General features: G+C 42.6%; 1 protein-coding gene and 2 long non-coding RNA genes across 3 annotated transcripts in view; all 3 read left to right on the top strand.

The window, feature by feature from the left end:
• LOC135110776 (uncharacterized) overlaps positions 1–7,965 on the top strand; it is a 58,327-nt gene extending 50,362 nt beyond the window's left edge. The window contains exon 3 of the long non-coding RNA XR_010273419.1: positions 7,893–7,965. This is a non-coding gene — a long non-coding RNA (uncharacterized LOC135110776). The remainder of the gene's footprint in view (positions 1–7,892) is intronic.
• Positions 7,966–8,576: 611 nt separating this feature from the next.
• On the top strand, positions 8,577–12,484 carry LOC135110500 (uncharacterized). The gene is made up of 2 exons (XR_010273299.1): positions 8,577–9,143; positions 10,722–12,484. It is a non-coding gene; the product is annotated as an uncharacterized LOC135110500 (long non-coding RNA).
• Positions 12,485–16,461: 3,977 nt separating this feature from the next.
• Positions 16,462–17,974, top strand: LOC135110775 (cerebellin-2-like). The gene is made up of 5 exons (XM_064023379.1): positions 16,462–16,604; positions 16,842–17,095; positions 17,225–17,291; positions 17,424–17,542; positions 17,687–17,974. Exons 1-5 carry the CDS (start codon positions 16,542–16,544, stop codon positions 17,892–17,894), a joined length of 711 nt encoding a protein of 236 aa, XP_063879449.1. The 5' UTR covers positions 16,462–16,541; the 3' UTR covers positions 17,895–17,974.
• The last annotated feature ends 2,026 nt before the right edge of the window (positions 17,975–20,000 follow it).

The raw sequence follows: 20,000 nt of genomic DNA, 5'->3' as shown, positions 1-20,000 counted from the left end.
AGAGAGAGAGAGAGAGAGAGAGAGAGAGAGAGAGAGAGAGAGAGAGAGAGAGAGAGAGAGAGAGAGAGAGAGAGAGAGAGAGAGAGAGAGAGAGAGAGAGAGAGAGAGAGAGAGAGAGAGAGAGAGAGAGAGAGAGAGAGAGAGAGAGAGAGAGAGAGAGAGAGAGAGAGAGAGAGAGAGAGAGAGAGAGAGAGAGAGAACTGACATACATAAACACACATAGAGATAGACAGACAGTCAGACAGACAGACAGACAGACAGACAGGCAGACAGACAGACAGAGAGACAGACAGACAGACAGCCAGAATCAAATTAACAGAGAGAGAGAGAGAGAGAGAGAGAGAGAGAGAGAGAGAGAGAGAGAGAGAGAGAGAGAGAGAGAGAGAGAGAGAGAGAGAGAGAGAGAAAGAGAGAGCAAGACAGCTAACTAGACAAACACAAACAAAAAACAAACACACAAAACAAACAAACATTCTACCTTATACACTGAACCCACCAGAGAAACGAACACAAAATAAATACAACACAAACACGAACTCAAACACACGACAACACAAACAATTACTTCACTATTCGATACACCCAACCCAGAGAAACACACAGACACCCAAACACACAGCCAGACAGGAATAGATACGTAGCCAAACCAGCAGCCACTCAAACCTACCTGGCTGACTCTCCACATAACACAGACACACACACACAAACACACACACACACACACACACACACACACACTCAGGTTCAACTAATGTATCACAACCCAGCGGTTCTGTGTAGGAATCACTTTGAATACCACCACTATTGATTAATACCGCTAACCTTTGCCTTCTAGCGAGTAAGACCTCTGTTAGTTTACAACTTAAGAACACAAGGGAAGCTGCAAGAAGCCACCTGGCCTACACGTGGCAGTCCCTGTATTAAAGCATGGAAATGAAGCTTAAATAAAGTAAAATGTTAAGTTAGATAGATTGATAAACATTTCATTGGTTGGTTGGTTAGTTAGTCAGACAGGCAGATAGATAGATAGATAGATAGATAGATAGATAGATAGATGATAGATAGATAGTTTATTAGTCAAGGAATAGGAAAGGATGATCGTGAAGGTGGATTTGGAGGAGAAACAGGAGGAAGAGGAGAAAGAAGAGGAAGAGGAGGAGGAAAAGGAGGAGGTGAAGGAGGTAGACGAGGAGGAGGAGAAGGAGGAGGAGGAGGAGGAGGAGGGCAATGAACAAGAGGAGGAGGAGGAGGATGACAAGGGTGGAAACAAGGAGGACACGGAGAAAGATGAACAGGAGGAGGAGGAGGAGGAGGAGGAGGAGGAGGTGGTGGAAAAAGAGGACAAATCCGAGAAAAAGGAGTGAAGGAGAAAAAAAAGAGGAAAATAAAAGTAAAAAGAAAATTGCACTAGCACACACAATGAAAGCTAATTTGATGTCCATTTTGGTGTGTGTGTGTGTGTGTGTGTGTGTGTGTGTGTGTGTGTGTGTGTGTGTGTGTGTGTGTGTGTGTGTGTGTGTGTGTGTGCAAGAGTGTGATTTAGGAATGAAAAATTTGCGTAGTTCTTTCTCTCTTTTCATTTCTCTTGTTTCTTTCTTTCTTTCTTTCTTTCTTTTTCCTTCTTTTTTCTTCCTTTCTCTTGTTTTTTTCTTTCTTTTCTTTCTTTTCTTTCTTTTATTTCCTTTTCTTCATTTTATTTTCTTCCCTTTCATTTCCCCTGTCTCTGTTTTTTTTCTTTTTTGGCTTTTTGTATATTTTCAACTTTCCTTCCCCTTTTATTTTCCTTCTATTTCTTTCCCTCCGTCATTTTTTTCTGCCGCAAGTGACAAAAATAGGCCTTAATTTTCCGGCCTTAAGATTTTTCCCCTTAACTTCTTGTATTTTATGACGGAAGATTAAAGGAGAGAGAGAGAGAGAGAGAGAGAGAGAGAGAGAGAGAGAGAGAGAGAGAGAGAGAGAGAGAGAGAGAGCACAAAACTTCATATACATAGAAGGAGAGGAGAATAACATACATGATTTTAATACATAATACATACACACACACACATACGTACATACATACACACATACATACATAGACACTCAGACATACATACAGGCAGAAAAAAATAGATAAACACATGAACAGACAGACAGACAGACAGACAGATAGACAGACGGACAGAAAAAGAAGTTAATTACAATACAGCTGTAAAAATGGGAATAAAAGGAATGAACGAAATGAAATAGATAAGCAAAACGGACGCACGTAAATAGATAAATGAAAAATATACTACAGCGAAACGTAGCCCAATGGAATAAATGAACAGAAATATGAAAAAAAAAAAAAAATAAATAAATGAACGAAATGAAATAGACAAAAAAAAAAATAAATAAAAATAAGTAGACACGTAAATGAAGAGAACAACAAAACTGAACAAAACTTAAAGAATAAAATAGAATAACAAGGATACTTAAAAGCCACAAATAAAAAAAATAATACAAAAACAGATAAACGGAATGAAATAGAGGAACAATACATAGATAAATAAACAAAACGCCACAGGACAAAAGATAACACAATGAAATATACAGATGGGAATATCTATACACGGCAGAGGAAAGTGTTGTACATCAATAAGGAAATAAATGAATAATGAAAAAAAGAAGGGGAAGAGGAAACGGAACATATTGCTTGTCTCTCCGTGGCCAAAACAAATATATTGATAAAGTGACACGGGGCCAGCAGCTGAACCCCTTGTACTGCTTCCCCTCCCCTCTCTTTCCCCCTTCCCCTCTCCCCTCCCCTAACCATCCCTCCCACTTTCCTCTTTCCCCTCTGCCTTCCTTCCCTTTGTTTCACTCTATCTCTCTTCCATCTCTTCCCTCCCCTTCCTCCTTTCCCTCTCTCTTTCCTCTCTTCCTTTTTTCTCCTCTCTTCCCCTCCCCTTCTTTATTCTCCCCTCACAATTCCTCACCTCCTTTCCTTTAATCCCCTCCTCTTCCCTCGATCCCCTTCTCCCTCTCTCTTCCCTCTTTCTTCCTCATTTCTTCCTTTTCTCTCCTTCCCTCTTTCTTCCCCTCCTTACCTTCACTCCTTCCCTTTCTCCCTTAGTCTCTTCATCCCTCCATCTGTCCCTCCTTCTCAGGTAACAATAGGAGGAGGAGGAGGAGGAGGAGGAAGAGGAGGAGGAGGAGGAGGTGGAGGAGGAGGAGGAGGAGGAGAGAAGAGGATAGTAGGGAGAGACTGAAATATGAGGATGGGACAAAAAGGAGGAGGAGGAGAAGGAGGAGGAGGAAGAGGAGAAGGAGGAGAAGGAGGAGGAGGAGGAGGAGGAGGAGGAAGATAGAGGCAGGTGTGATAGACAGGTGTGTGTATGTATGTATGAATGTATGCATGTTTGTTTGTTTGTTTGTTTGTTTGAGCCACACCTGCCCTGGCTTAGGATTCACTCACCCAGGGTAGTATTGACACACACACACACACACACACACACACACACACACACACACATACACACACTCACTCAGCTTGATCTCTTTATTGACTTTTGTTTTATTGTTTTATTGTTGTTGTTGTGTCGTGTTTATTGTTTTGTGTTTGTTTTTGTTCTTATCTTGTGTTTTTTTTTTTTTTTTTTTCCCATAGTTGTTGCTTTTTTTGCATGTGTTGTGTTGAATTTTTACCATGTTGATTTATTTCTTGTGTGTTGTGAGTTGTGGTGAGTCATGACACACACACACACACACACACACACACACACACACACACACACACACACACACACACACACACACACACACACACACCTGCTCCTCCACCATTTTACCTGCCCCAACTACCCCTTATTAGGCCACTAAGCTCACCTGTCCCACCTTGACAACTCGGAACGTGGGAGCAGGTGTGTGTGTGTGTGTGTGCGTGTGTGTTTGTATGTGTGTGTTTATATACAATTCAAGATATTTTTTGTTTCTTTGATATTTTTATTCATTTACTTTTTTTTTTTTAGTTTTTGTCAGTGAATTACTACTACTACTACTACTACTACTACTACTACTACTACTACTACTGCACCTCGTCCTCCCCTCGACTAACTTCTCCTTCTCGATTAACTCCTCTTCCTCTTCCTCCTCCTCTCCCTAGTGCTCCACCTACTCCACTTAACCTATCTCCTCCTCCTCCTCCTACTAGTACTACTGTGTGTGTGTGTGTGTGTGTGTGTGTGTGTGTGTGTGTGTGTGTGTGTGTGTGTCCTAAAATTGGACTTTTGTGGGATACTCTTTTCTTCCTGCCAGGCGGAGATGAGGTGCGTAAGTGAATGGGGGAGAAAGGATGGAAGTGGGGAGAGGAAGTGGGAGGGAAGGGTGAGAGGAGGGGCGGCGACGGAAGGAGAAAAAGGAGAAAGAAAAAAAAAAGAAGGGTCGAAGATGTAAATAAGGAAGGGAGTAAAGAAAGGCAGTAAAGGAAGGAGGAGGAGATGGGAAATACAATAAAGGAGAAAAGAAGGAAAAAAAAGGAGAATAAAGAAGAAGAGGTGGAGGAGGAATAAGAAGAAAAAAAATAAGAGAAATGACCAAATAACAAAAGAATAACAAACAAAATTGTAAAAAGACAATAAACAAACAAAAAAAACAAGAGAAAGAGGGCGAAAAAGACGGAAAATACGAAAAAGAGAGAAAATAAAATAACAAAAACATAAGTAAGATAGGAGGAGAAGGAGGAAGAGGAGGAGGAGGAGGAGGAGGAAGAAGAGGAAGAGGAAGAGGAAGAGGAGGAAAAATTTCTGCCTAGAATTTGTCAACTTTGCGATAAAGGCTTTTGTTCCCCACACCATAAACACCCATTGTGAGGAGGAGGAGGAGGAGGAGAAGGAGGAGGAGGAGGAGGAGGAGAGGACTAAAAGACGAAAAAGGACAAGGACGAAAATGAGGAAAAATATGATAAGGAAGAGGAAGAAAAGAAGGACGGGAAAGAAAACGAAGAAGACAAAGAAGAGGAAGTGGAGAGTCGTAAAGAGGAGGTGGAAGAAAAGAAGAGGAGCAGGAGGAGGAAATGAAAAGGAAATATTAGAAAAATACTAAATATTCTTTCGACAGCCACCCATTCACCCATCCACTCACCCACATCCACTCAGATACCAAAACCCCACCCATCCATCCACCTATCTATCCACCCACCAACCCACACCCACTCGCTACTCCACACCCACTGAGTCAGCCATCCAGCCAATCATCCAGCCACATATCCATCCACCAACCCACTGACACGTCCACCCACTCACTCTCATCCACCCAATTATCCATCTCTCCATCCACTTATCCACTTATTCACCAATTCAGTAGTAAGTGTCTGACAGTCTATTCCTATTCACTCATCCACTTCCTTTCCTCCTCCTCCTCCTCCTCCTCCTCCTCCTCCCTTTGCATAATGACCAACCTTTCCTTAATCAAAAAATATTGTTGACAGAACCAACTCTGATGAGCTACGTGAGAGGAGGAGGCAGAGGAAGAGGGGAGGGTGAGGGAGGGAGAGAGGAGGCAGAGGGGAGGGAGAGGGAAGACAAGAGGAAAAATATCAGGGGAGAGAAAAACGGTAGGGAAGGTTAAGGGAAGATAATGAAATGAAAGGGAAGGTAATGGAGGGAGGAGAGGGGAGGTGAGGAGGGGAAATGGGAGAGAAGGAGGGGAATAGAGGGGGAAGGGTGAGGGCATTAAAAGATAATTTGTTTGTTTAGGTTCTGTGTAAGTATTCGTGTCATTTGCACACTCTCTCTCTCTCTCTCTCTCTCTCTCTCTCTCTCTCTCTCTCTCTCTCTCTCTCTCTCTCTCTCTCTCTCTCTCTCTCGGCTTCCTTTTTACCTCCTAACTTTCTTTCATTCTCCAAACTTTTCCTCGCATTCTTTGTACTTCCTTCCCTTCCTCCCTCCCTCTCTCCCTTCCTTCCTTCCTTCCTTCCTTCCTTCTTTCCTTCCTTTCTCTCTCTTTCTTTCCTTTCCTATACATATTCTGCCTTTTCCATAACCATAAGACAAACACACACACACACACACACACACACACACACACACACACACACACACACACACACACACACACACACACACACACACACAAAGGTAAACTCATAATAAGCAACAGGTGTGAAAAAATACCTGTAATTTTTTTCCATCGATGAAATAGAGGCAATTTTTAAACAATTTCGCTCTTAACTATTAAAGGGAGACAGAGAGAGAGAGAGAGAGAGAGAGAGAGAGAGAGAGAGAGAGAGAGAGAGAGAGAGAGAGAGAGAGAGAGAGAGAGAGAGAGAGAGAGAGAGAGATGAGTGGGGAGAGGTGATGCAAAAGTCTGAGCTAAATTATGGTAGAGAGAGAGAGAGAGAGAGAGAGAGAGAGAGAGAGAGAGAGAGAGAGAGAGAGAGAGAGAGAGAGAGAGAGAGAGAGAGAGATGAATAGAAAAGAAATGAATAATGAATACAAAGTAACTGGACGTAAAAGGTGAAGAAGAAATGAAAAAAAAGCGAATGAGGAAAAAAAAATGAAGAAGAGAAGAAGAAAGAACAAAATAATATCCGCAGAAGAGAATGAAATAAAATAGAATAACAACGAGTGAAGAGCAGAAAACAAAGAAAAAAGAAGATAACAGGAAATGAAGAGAAAATTAAACATAGAAAAACAGTAAACATACAAAACAAACGAAAAAAAAAATGCAGAGAGAAAAAAAAAGAATAGAAAAGCAGAAATAGAAAAAAAACTGAGAATAATATAATAAGAAAATAAGAAACAGAGAAAAAAAAGAAACATCAAGAAACAAAAGAACAGGAACGAACAGAGAGAGAGAGAGAGAGAGAGAGAGAGAGAGAGAGAGAGAGAGGAATGGTAGGGTAGTTAGGGATCGTTAGAGGTGGTAACTACTCCCATAAATAGAAGCGGGCAGTTATTAAGGCAAAGAATACTTCCGTCTGTGTGTGTGTGTGTGTGTGTGTGTGTGTGTGTGTGTGTGCTGCCACCTTTATGACTCAGAAAACAGAAAGGAGGGGAAAATCTAAGGAAAAGTATAAAAAAAATGAAAGAAGAAGGAAGATATAGGTGAAAAAAAGGAGTTTAAGGGAATATTAAAGAGGGAAGGAAGGAAGGAAGGAAGGAAGGAAGAAAAAATGTAAATAATAAGGAAGGTAGTGAGAAGTGATAAAGGAAACGAAGGAAGGAAGAATAGAATGAGAAAGAAATGCTGGGGATTTAATCTGTCGACGAGAGAGAGAGAGAGAGAGAGAGAGAGAGAGAGAGAGAGAGAGAGAGAGAGAGATGGCGTGTGTGTGTGTGTGTGTGTGTGTGTGTTTGTGTATAATCTATTAGGGAGGGTTTAATAAAGGTATGTACATATATGTATGTATGTATGTATATGTGTATGATTAATATTAACAAAGTTTTTATATGTATGTACTTTCTGGCTGTAAATTACTAGCTACACACACACACACACACACACACACACACACACACACGGAGACACTAATCACACATCAGTGCAGAGAATATTACTTTGATGTGTGTGTGTATGTGTGTGTGTATGTGTGTACATGCTCGCGCTTGCATGTCTGTTTCCATTAGTCTTGTTTCTGTGTGTGTGGGTGTGTGTGTGTGCGTGTGTGCGCGAGGAGAGAGGTGCGTTCGAAGCAGTGATGGTTATTGAAGTAGGTAAGGTGAGGGAGGGGAGGAAAGAGGAAGGGAAGGAGAGAGAATGGAGATAAAGAGGGAAAGAGGACGAAAAGGTGATTGAAGAATGGAAGGAGTGTGTGTGTGTGTGTGTGTGTGTGTGTGTGTGTGTTCCTGTCTTTCACTCATGCTCCTTTGTCTTCCTAGATTTTATTTCACTTTCTTCAATATATTTTCTCTTTTTTTTTTTTTTTTTTCCAGGGGTAAGAATTGCAGTCAGCGTGTGTGTGTGTGTCCGTGTGTTACAACAGGAACCGTCGTGGTGGTGGGTGAGTGTTGCTTTACTCTCTCTCTCTCTCTCTCTCTCTCTCTCTCTCTCTCTCTCTTTGTTATTTTCACCTTCATTTCTTCTCATTCTCATCTCATTCTTTCCCTTTCCGTCTTCATCTCTATAGTTTTTACTCTTTTCTCCTCATTCTTTTCCTTTCTTTCCACTCTCTCTCTCTCTCTCTCTCTCTCTCTCTCTCTCTCTCTCTCTCTCTCTCCTCGTTGCTAACAAGACAACTTTCTCATAACGTAGCGCGGAATGTTCTCGACTTTTGTGTTGCTTCGCCCTGAGTTGCCACGGTCCAAAAGGTGCTATTGGGAGAAGGAAATTTACTCTCTCTCTCTCTCTCTCTCTCTCTCTCTCTCTCTCTCTCTCTCTCTCTCTCTCTCTCTCTCTCTCTCTCTCTCGTGTCTTTTGTGTGTTTTCTCTGTTTTTTTCCCCTGTCTCTTGGTGTACAGGTGAGGGACAGGTGAGGGAAGCAGTTTGAAGCAAGCCCAGGCAAGGCTCAAGGTACATTCAGCTCGTGGTGCCATAACGAGGGGTAGTAAATCACATCAGGAAGAAAGACCATAGAGAACTTCTTATATCAGTGTTGGTTTCTAAGGCCACAGGGAACTCTTCCTTTGGTAACCAGAGGACGACTGTGAGCGGGTGATTAACAGTACCATTGTCCGTAATGCCGCTGGCGAAACACAGATTGCGCCACCGCTACTGACACACGAGGAGTAGCTGGGAAGTAATTGTTCATTTTGAGAAAGTACAGATAACAAGGGAGCTGTAAAATGCCCTGAGACCTACACGTGGCATTCCCTATGAAACGAGCACATCTCTTTCCTTAGTTACATAAGAACATAAGGGAAGCTACAAGAAGCCATCAGACCAACACGCGGCAGTCCCTGTACGAAACAAGCTTACCTGTTCGCTCCAATCATCCCCATTCATAAAAATCCCTCTGATATTTTAAAGCTCCGTATTGACTCAGCACCAACAACCTGATTACTGAGTCTGCCTATCACTCAACACCTTTAACGACTGTAGCCTCTTTCCCTCCCCCCTCCCTAACTATGAGTCGTTTGAGGCAAGGTGGGCTAAGGAGGCGAGAGCGTGTGCCTCACTCTGGCCGGAACAGCTGATTAGGACAACATCGTGGTGCCGGGGCAGTGCTGCGGACGGACGGTGGCAAGGTGGGTAGGCGGTGACCTGTGGTGGTTGAAGTTGTAGTATATTGAAGTTACATTAGAGTATATTGCATTTTATCAAGTTTGCTGTGGTATTATGGGTGGGTGCTGTGGACATGTGACAAGATGGGTAGGCGCTGTTTCGCTAGAATACATATGTTCGTGTTGTTAGTCTTGTTAGGGTGCCTTTGAATTGCTTAAGGTAACAATGCATTTTATGATTGTTGTGGTGCTATGGGCAGTTGTTATGGATGGAGAGAAAGGTAAGGTGAGTAGGCAGTGACCTTAGGCTTGCTTGTGTTAGCTTATGTTAGATTAGATAGGTTAGGTTAGGTTAGTTATATTAAATTGGATTGCATCAGATTTGACTAGCGTTTCTCAAAAGGCAAGTATTATGGGCAGATGTTGTGAGCCGAAGGAATGACTAGGGCATATGAAGTTAACTAAAGATTACCTCCTAATATAGATCATAGTACGTTAAAGTTGAGTTAGTTTGCGTTACATTTGGTGTGACTTGCGGGTTTTCTGTAAGATGAGTATTTCGCCTCGCTGCTGTGGAAAGTAATGAGGTGGGCAGGCAGAGAACTTAAGCTTACCTGTGTTGGCTTGGGTTGGAGTGGCGTTAGGTGGTGCTATATTAGTTTTGACTTGTGATTTCTGTATACGCTATATGTAATGTTGTTTTATGTTTAGTATGTAATTTCAAAGTGATAGTACTGTACTTAGTTAACATCATTGTCTTCATGCGATATCTAGGTTTGTTATGGAAGAGTTCAGTTAATTAACTTCACAGCTTTAAGTAGAACAGAACATGAAAGGGCATCACCACTTCCTGAGATATGAATAGGCCCCGTCTCTAAAGTAAATTGGTTTGGTAAGGTAATTATGTACTTCTCGGAACACGATGAAGAGCTGAAGACGTGATCGGGGAGCTTCAAAGGTCTTGGTGCTCCTGTTACTTTTGGTCAGAGAAAAGAAGGGTTGTTCAGTTGAAGGGATAGATGGCAGGCCGTCATTAAGAGTCAAAGAAGTGAGAGGAGAGGAAGGAGTGGTATAACGAGCTAGTGGAGTGTTAGTATCCCCCCCCTCTCTCTCTCTCTCGTAATTAATTAAAGGTGTATTTTGAGCCAATGAAGTGAAGTATTGGTCGTAATTAACTGTATATCAAAGTGGTCTCGTCGTTTTTTCTTCCTTCCCGTGCAGTTGATGGCTACTGGCGCTGTGATTTACTCGCCTAATGAAGTGCTGGTGACGTAATGAATATAAATGAGTCGCGCGGTACTTTACTTATTACCTGTGTGTGTGTGTCTGTGTGTGTGTGTACGCTTTCTCCTTCCCACAGTGTGTATTAGGAGCTGCCACGGGGTGTTTTGGTGTGTTTAGGAGGTTTTATAACACATTGCTATTTTTAACTTTTGTCTTACTCTACATATATTTATTTTTTTTTACTCCCACAATTCCCGTCCTTTTTTTATTGATCCGCCATTTTTTTTTATTGACCCCAAGAGTTACCATCTACCGTGTCCATTCAAGTAATTGCACACCACCTTAACCTCACTTCGTCTTTTTCCTCCCTCTCCCAAGATGAGGTTCGTGTTGGTGGTGGTGGTGTTTGTGGTGGTGCGTCTCTGCTGCGCCCAGGGACTCGTGATAGTCGGCGACCTGCCTAACCGGGGCCTCTGTCGTGCTTGTTTCCTCCACCCTGTCCTGGAAGACGCTGAAACTACCGATGATGAGGGTAGTGAGATTTACGACTCCGATTATAATTTGGACTACGAATACGAGTCTGAGAACGACCTCGAGTATGACCCTGAATGTGGGTCTGCATGTAGCGACACCGGCTCCTGTAGTTCCTGTGACTGGTCGAGCAATTGGTCCAGCGAGGAGGGGGACTACAGCGTGGCGGAGTATGACGAGGGTGATGAGGGTGACGACTACTGCGTGACGACCGGCGCGTGGTATGACCATATTAGTGTTACCGTCAGTATTACCGTTAGTGCCGCTGCTGATGTGTGCCCTGCTACTACTACTACTACTACTACTACTACTACTACTTCTGCTGCTGCTGCTACTGCGGATTCTGCACTACCTATTCCTAGCCACTCTAGTTATATCTCCTTCACGTACACTATTCATACTAGTACTGCTACTGTTCATACCACTACTGCTACTAATACCCAAGCTGCTGCTACCTCCACCTCAACTGCTGCTCCAGTCTCTGCTGTGACTTGTACCACCTCTACTACTGTTTCCTATACCACGTCTACTGTTGTGGCTTCTACTGCTGCTACTCCGGCCACATCCATCCCGGCCACGTTCATCCCTGTCGCGTCCCCGTCCACCATTCCAGTCACCTCTACTGCTGCATCTACTACTGCTACCTCTACTACTGATATCCCTATTACTATCACTACTACAACTCCTACTAGTACCATTTCTGCCAAACCTACCTCAGCTACAACCACCACCACTACCAACACTCCAACTGCATCTAATGATACTACTACCACCACCACTACCACTACCACTAATCTCGTGAATCCTACCTCCACTGCCACCACCTCAAGTACCACCACCGCTGATACAACCACTACCACCAATACTAAAGCTGCTAATGACGCTGCCACTACTACTACTACCACCACCACTACAACAACAACAACAACAACAACAACAACAACAACAACTTCTACTATGGACAATACCTCGACAGTGTACTACAGCCTCCCACATATCTACCACTGCAGCATTCTCGAGCCTCCTAATGTTACTTTCGACACCTCTTTAATCCTCAGTGAAATCAGAGAGGATGACCGGCACTTCCTTCACTTCGGGGACACCTTGCGTGCACCGTAATGCGAGCAAGGGTGAAGGGTGCATCCTGACTCCTTTAATGGGGCGTTTAATGGTGTTTTAATGGCGTTTTGTGGTTTTATTGTGTGATATTGTTTGATTTGGCATGTCTGTTTGTAGTGGAGTGAGATGAGGCATAATTTTTTTTGTTTTTGATGAGACGAGGCTTGTGCGTGTTTGGCAAGACGAGGCATAGCAAATATTTGTGTTTGGGTTTGTGTGATGTGTGTTTTGTGTTGACTTTGTATTGAAATGTGGGTTTTTGCTGCAGTGAGAAGTTTAATGTATGTTTGATTGTGTGATTGTGTTTCTGCTTTAAGTTTTTATTGGCATGCGTGTCTTTGGAGTGCAGCGAAGTTTTAGGCGTACAAGTATTTAGTTTGTAATGTTTTTTTTTATAATATTTACATTGGGTTAATGTAAGACGTCTTTTGTGTGTTTTTCCTGACCATATGTAATGTCTTGACTAGTGAATTAAAAAGAAAATGCAGGAATTAAGCTTTACTGTGGCTTTATTGGCGTGACATTAGCAAGCACAAAGGAGCAACGAAACCAAGGCAGCATCAGACCTGTTGAACTTGACTAGTTTTGAGTAGTTTGTGACGAGGGTACCTACTCAAGTTTTAACCTCCAATTGTCTATTTAAAGTTTATCATTGTAACATTGATTGGAACTTATTAAAACTTCAGAACTTATTAAAAGTTTACAGGTCTTGTTTGGTTACCTTCGATTACCCAGTGTCTCTTACTGCACATAAGGTAGTGGGTTGAAGCATGAATTTATCCAATTTCTCTTATTGCAAATCAGATACTTGGTTGAAGAATGAAGTTAGAAGAAAAAAAAAATAGTAAGAAACTGGGAATTCTTAAGGTAAGTGATAAATGGAAAGATTCAGTAATGAGCTTGTCAGGGCTGAGCCGAGTCAATACGGGGCTTTTAAATGTTAGAGAAATTCAGGATGTTTTACGAAAGGAACCGCCTCGTGTAGGAATTTTTTTTTCTTTACAGCATCCTACGTTATATTTTAGTCACTATTAAAAGATTGAAAGTTACGGATGGCCATGATACAAGAAACAGTCGGTATATTATCGACAAAAGCTACGTGTGGACCCAATGTTACGAGTATTTAGCAGATTCCCTCACGTTCTACCTATATTGTGTTCTAGTGCAGTATATGACAAGACAGCCACCTAAAGGCCAACAGGTGTGCGCAGTTTGGTCATCCTTTGCGTTCCATTGTGCCGGTTGCTTCAAATACGACCGTTCTATTCATAACACTGCGATATTCACGGGGAGGTCTGTCCGTTTATGCTGCTGCAGTGACAACACGGTCTGCTGGTGCACTGCAAGGAGGAACAAGAGGAAAAGGAGTAGAAAGAAAAGGAGGGCGATGAGAGAGAAGAGGAAGAGAAATAAGAAAAGGAAGTAGAGGACAAGGAGAATGAAGGAGAGGAGGAAGAGGAGAATTAAGAGGGGTGTGAGAAAGAAAGGAAAAAGTAAGGAGGAGGGAGAGGAGGATGAGATAAGGAAGGACAGGATGTGAGCGAAAAAAGGAAGTGGAGAAAGAAGAGGAAGATATATAAGTAGAAGAATAAGGAGACGAATGAGGGGAAGGACGATGATGACGACAATGAGGAGATGGAGGAAGAGGAGGGAACAGCACTAGTGAATATGTGTGTGTGTGTGTGTGTGTGTAGGACAAGTTCCTCACACTGCCTGTCTATACACCGGGCGCGGGCCTCAAGTGTCATCGAAGATAATTGGATAACACAGCACGAAGCCATCCTTTCTCTCTCTCTCTCTCTCTCTCTCTCCCTCTCTCTCCCTCTCTCCTAATTAGCAACTTTCCTCAAGACGCACCTTTCAATTTCCACGGTGCCTCGGTCGACCTCAGATTGCTGTTTACCATATTCCTGCTGCGGGAAAATGTTTTTTTTTTTTTCACCTTATATAAAGTCACGTCACCCTTTAATCATCTTGCTTGTGGCTTGTAGTGTGGCAGAGGGATTTACAGGAGATTAAAGGGGATTTCAAACATCAGTGTACCTTTTGTCCCTTGTTTGGCTTCGCGACATGATAATACAATAACGTTTTCACAGCTTTTACCGTATTTAAAAGCGCTCGTCTCCGTCAGTGGTCCTCAGACTGACTGGTAGATGATTGGAATAGCCTAAGTAGTGCCGAGTCATTAGGGAGCTGTAAAACAAAGAGATCAATTTATGGGTGAGGATGATAAGTGGAAATAGGTAAGCATATTTTCTACAGGGACTGCCATGTGTAGTCTAATGGCTTCTTGCAGCTTTCCTTGTGTTTTTAAGATTAGGGCGAGAGTGATGAGCGTCGTGTACCAAGAGGGATTAGACTGGTGTTAGCGGTGTTGTTGTGGTGTGTGAGCAAGGCCTCTCACCGCCGTGCCCTTTGTACCCCTGGCCCGGGAGGGAGAGGAGGACCCGGGGATAGATTGCTTTGACTCCCTCAGTAAACACTCGACCTCCGCGACTTGTGGCGCCAATTATGTGTGGGTTATTGCTCAGAGAGAGAGAGAGAGAGAGAGAGAGAGAGAGAGAGAGAGAGAGAGAGGAAGGGGGAACACGAAGAAAACCTAGACAAATTTCTTGAGGCACGAAAAAATTATAAAAATTCTCTTGACACACACACACACACACACACACACACACACACACACACACACACACACACACACACACACACACACACACACACACACACACACACACACACACACACACACACAAATCCAGAAAATATCTTGAAACACGAACAAATATCTAGAAAAATCTTGTAACACTAAAAAAAAAAACTGCAAAAATGTTGAATCACGAAAAAAAAAGAAATAAAAGCAATGCAACGTGGGTGTGTGTGTGTGTGTGTGTGTGTGTGTGAATTAGAGCTTTAAACCTATCATATTTCAGCCACGAGTCCCTTTGCAACACCTTTCCTGCTTCAACGAGTCTCATTGTAAGGTTTTAATGTGAGGTTGAATGTAAGGTTCTGTTTAATCTGCGGTAAAAATAAGTATATCCCACATCTCTTACTCGCTAATTAGTCTGGCCAAGGACTGCAAAAAGGACACTGGAATAAATGCCTCTTAATTGCCCTGGCATAAAAGGAGTTAGGAGAAAGTAAAAAAGGTTTCCATTTGGGAGGAAATGGAAAGGGAAAAAGGGGATTTGAAGCTTTAATGATCATCTGTTGATATTTTTTTCCTTCTAACGACAAACATAATAATTAGGTGTCTAATTGCCTGGTTAATTAAGTTTTCAGAAGGTGCGTCGATGTTCCTCGCTTGCAACAATTTCCAGCCATTGCAAGGTGGAAAACAAAAGGAAAAAGTGGATTTCAAACGCTAATGATCGTCCGCTAATAATACATTTTTTTCCTTTAACGACAAATATAATAATGTATTGAAGTGCTGAAGCAGTGAAGTGTTTTGTTCACTAGTTCAGGAGGGGTTTTGATGAGTCTTTTTTGAAAGTCATTGGAAAGATGGAAAACACTTAATTTATGGTACTTATAATAGAAAAAAATAAGTATAACTAATACTGGGTTAATGGGATAGTTAACTACAAAAGATGCCAGTTGATATACCCCAAAACTTTCCGAAAAAAAAATATGTTTACTAGACGTGGAACTGAGCTACGGGCAGACTTAACTACAATAGTAATTTATATACACGAATACTTCCCATAGTAGAAATAAAGCAATTATTTTAAGCAGTGATAAGATGCTAAACTACTCAACTACACCTTCATTACATTTAAAAGACTCTAATTGAAGTTACTCGGGTTTCTACGGATGTTTTTATAATAGTGACGCTCAGACGCACCTCTTACTTTCAAAAGGCTCTAGTTAAAGTTACATGGGTTTTTTAACGATGCATTTATAATTCTAGTGACAGATGAACTAGGTGTCTTGTATCAGAACCTGTGATGCTTGAGGTGTGTTGGTGGCAAAGGGAAGGTGGGTGTGAGTGCTGCGGCCGCGACATTACGGGGAGAGAAATGAAGCGTGGATGAGGAGAGGGAGAGTGTGGCAGGAGACTTGTCAAGGGGATCATATGCACGTGAGAGAGAGAGAGAGAGAGAGAGAGAGAGACTGGTACGTATGACTTATTATTGTTTGGTATATTTATGTTTATTTGTTTGTTTGTTGTTGTTGTTGTTGTTGTTGATGCTGCTTTTGTTGTTACTACTACTACTACTATTACTACTACTACTACTACTACTACTACTACGACTACTACAGGCACTTGTCATCTGTTATCCATATTACCACCACTTCTATTTTCTCCTTTGTTTTTTCTTTCTCTCGACGTAAATATTTCTTCGGTTACAAGAATCCGTAAATAAAAAATGAAAGAACAAGACGAATAACAAGCATATTTATCTTTAAACACACACACACACACACACACACACACACACACACACACACACACACACACAGTAGTCCCGTTTTGTCTCGAACAGGTGTCATAAAGCATTTGTGAAGCCACACCTGAAGCTTAATTTGTAGTCGTGGAGAGGTGGCATGGGGGCCTTGGATGGAATGTCTAAGCAGTCTGTCCGTAGCGGTGATCCAGGGAACGCAACGGTAAGAGTTATATTGCTACTGGAAGGTTAAGTTATTGGTAAAGATAGGATTTTGTGTTTTGAGATGGTTTTCTTATTCTATTTTAATTGATACGTCTTAACGGAAGATAGTTTGTTGTGTATAGGTAAGGTCTTTGTTTCCGGAGAGTTAAACTGTATTGAAGAATAACGGTGGATTCGGCAACAGGATCCGCAAGTGGTAAGCGTAAGTGGTAAGCTTATGTTAATATTGTTTTAGATGAGGTGGATGGCTTGTTTGTTGACGCTGGTGCTGGCTGTCTGCACGGCGCGTCCACAGGATGGCGACGGTGAAAACGATTGTTATGGGGATGACTGCAACGAAAGCGAATGTTACGGGGAGGACTGCTTCACTACACTTCCAACTACCACCGATGCCCCCACCACCACTGATGGCGATGATGAGTTGGTTGAGGACCACCACCACGTCAAGAGACAGGCTGAGGATGTCGTTGCATTTAGTCCTGAGCAAAGGTACGCTTGGTTGTTGTATATTTGTCAATTTGATTTAGAAGCAAGTCTTGTATTCATGACTGGTCTATATTGTCTACCTGCTACTTAGGTATAGTTTTGTTAATATGGGTATATTTCTTCACCTCCCAGGGGGCAAGTTGCGTTCACCGTTACGAAAGGTGTTCAGACATCCAGACGACCAGGGTTACGGTTTCAAGTGAGTTGATGTTCTTTACGTACTACCTGTCAAACGGTGTTAATGTTACCGGTCTTTGACGTACACTGCGCCTGGTCTTTGTGCTCACCGTTCACAATGTATTTAATAACCTTTGTCTTTCCATCCTGCCAGACCGTGCTGACCAACGTTGGCGGGGCGTGGAACACTCGCACCTCACGGTTCGAGGCGCCATACACGGGCGGTTACTTCTTCACCTACCACGCGGTGTCCGCAATTAACGAGGACTTCACGTGAGTGTTTATCCTCGCTACTACGTGGTCACAGCTCGATATCTTATTTGCCGTACGAATGCTCATTCTCATTTTTTTGCACTTAAGTTAAATACTAAAGTCGGACTGCAGCGTAAGGATGGCTCACTGTAATGGTTATTCCAGGCTGGCGCTGATGAGGAACGGCAGGTACCAGGTGACGGCATACGGCAGCAATGACGGGTACCAGCACGCCTCCAACTCGGCCTTCCTGAAGCTGAACCGTGGAGACATTATGCACCTGGAGCTGCAGGAGGGGCACATCTACGAGCACCCCCGCGATGAGTCCTATATCTCCTTCACGGGGTTCATGTTGTATATGAACGTGCACTAATTGTCGATTAACTGAATTTTGACGATGTGAGTTTTGAGTTTGTATCCTAAATTAAAGATTAAAGAGGAGAGTAAAGGAAAGTCTTGGTTTTACAACCCCTGAAAATGCGTTTTAAGCCGCAGAAATGCGAGTCCATAATTGAACTATGTCGCTTTTCATGCGTCCCGCCTTGCTCGGGGCAGAGTTCAGCTGTTGCAGCTACGGTGAGGAGTGAGAAGGAAGATGGTGGCAGTCAAGGGAAATGGTGGCTGTCAGTTATACTCTAGAATGGTAAAGTGGTCTGAAATTATTCCCACCAATGATCTTTTCTGGGTTATGTGTAGCCACGCATGTGTTTTGGGTCATGTGTACATGCGCATCGTTGCCAATGTATTTTATTGAAATGGTGCGTGTTCCGCGCCGCACAGTAAGGTCGTCGTCTCGGTATCTTCACCGCACTCAGCCGTGGTGGGAAGTTCACATTAAACTTCTGCAGCTTGATACTAATTAGTGAGAAACGGTGCAGCCTGTTGATAATTCGTCGAACACACTTCCCGTCCACACGCTGCGTAAATCACTTTGTAAACACCTTTTGTTACCGATACGTGGCAGGAGGGGAGCGAAACTGACGCGTAAGACGTTACGATGTCTCGTTCACATAACTGAGGTACGTTACGTAATTTAGGGTAAGCCCATGCCATTGCTTGATATTGGTAGCAAGAGCCCGATTGTTTGCTCGTAAACACATCGGACAAGAAAATGTATCGTAGTGTGAAATATTAACTATCTAAGAACTAGTTTCATAAGTATGTAGCTAATAATTTTACCTCGTGGAATTGTGAGCTGCAGGGGGCAAGGTGGTGGTCGCAGGCGGGATGTCTCGAGCAGGTTTCGATTAGGTATCTGAAACAACATTCGAAGCCCCGACGCGATCGGAGCGAACTTGATACAGATGAATTGCTGGCATTCTGTCTTAGGCTTGAGATGGGGGAGGTTCGGTGTCGGGCTGGGGAGGACAGTGACCCTCGGAATCGTGCGTTCATCAATTTCAAAAGGGTCAACAAAATGCCTGAAAAAAAAAGTATTTTGAACAGTTAGTTTTTGCAGAAAGATTAGTTCGGAAGTTTCAGTGAATTCTATTTCAAGTGTTAGAAAAATCATATTGTTTCAGACAATTTACGAAGAAGCATTCTTTGATAAACTTTAGTGAATTTTTTTTAAGTGCTTGAAAATTTAGGATTCAGTCACTCCCGCAGATGAAGTGGTGAGTTGGTGCCTCGGTGGTGACTGTCTTGTGCTTGTGTTGGCCGCGGGAGTGTAACTGTGATGACCTGTGAGGCTTCGTGGGGACCTGAGGCTGGTGTCACTCCTGCTCCTACTAAGCATTCTGTAAGCATTGTGTTATTGACTTGTAATATTTGACTAACCCAACAAAAATAACTACAGGGACTAAAATATGAATTACTTGGTCCGTCTTTTTACTGTCAGTGTGTCTCAATATTATACTCGGTCCCCACCAGGTCACTTTACTATCAGTGGAAATGTTAAGGCACACATTTAGGAACTGCTCTCTCACCATGACTATTTTCAAAGGTCTAAGAGGTAATTAGTCTTGTTTTTAAGTATTTCTCCTGTTAGTGATATCGAAATTTAGTTGATCTGTCACTAGAACCATAAAAAAAAAAACACTTAAAAACCCGTGCAACTTCAACTAGAACATTTTGAAAGTAATGAAGGGCGGGGGGAGGGGGGGGAAGTAATAGAGGTGCGGGCAGAAGTGTTTCAGAATACGGTCCTAAGACACAGCCATAAACCAACCTAGACTTGGTGTGAATTAGATTAGGCTATATTTGTTCCCTTCGAAGGTCAGTTAAGAAAAGAAGCCTTACCTTTAATTAATGTCCCAGGTAGGTTTGCGTTACTTGTTGGGGACTGACACCTTCGAGGGACATTTTTTTCCCTATTTTTGTTGGACTTGGTCAGAATCCCTCTTAGAAAAACTGGATAGATAAAAGAGAGGAAATGATGGTGTACAGATAGGAGGGTGTACAGAAGGAGGAGGAGGGTGTACAGAAGGAGAAGGAGGGTGTACAGAAAGCGAAGGAGGGTGTACAGAAAGAGAAGGAG

This window comes from Scylla paramamosain, chromosome 20 (assembly GCF_035594125.1).
Source record: "Scylla paramamosain isolate STU-SP2022 chromosome 20, ASM3559412v1, whole genome shotgun sequence".
NCBI classification, from domain to species: Eukaryota; Metazoa; Arthropoda; class Malacostraca; order Decapoda; family Portunidae; genus Scylla; species Scylla paramamosain.
The sequence above is the reverse complement of the archived record's forward strand: the minus strand, read 5'-3'. Positions and strand labels throughout refer to the sequence as shown.

What these genes read in the sequence shown, in the direction of transcription:
- LOC135110775 (XM_064023379.1), top strand. Translation starts at nt 16,542, where the DNA reads ATGGGGGCCTTGGATGGAATGTCTAAGCAGTCTGTCCGTAGCGGTGAT. An exon ending in GCATTTAGTCCTGAGCAAAG is followed by an intron (nt 17,096 to 17,224) that starts GTACGCTTGGTT and finishes TTCACCTCCCAG; the next exon opens with GGGGCAAGTTGCGTTCACCG. An exon ending in GACCAGGGTTACGGTTTCAA is followed by an intron (nt 17,292 to 17,423) that starts GTGAGTTGATGT and finishes CCATCCTGCCAG; the next exon opens with ACCGTGCTGACCAACGTTGG.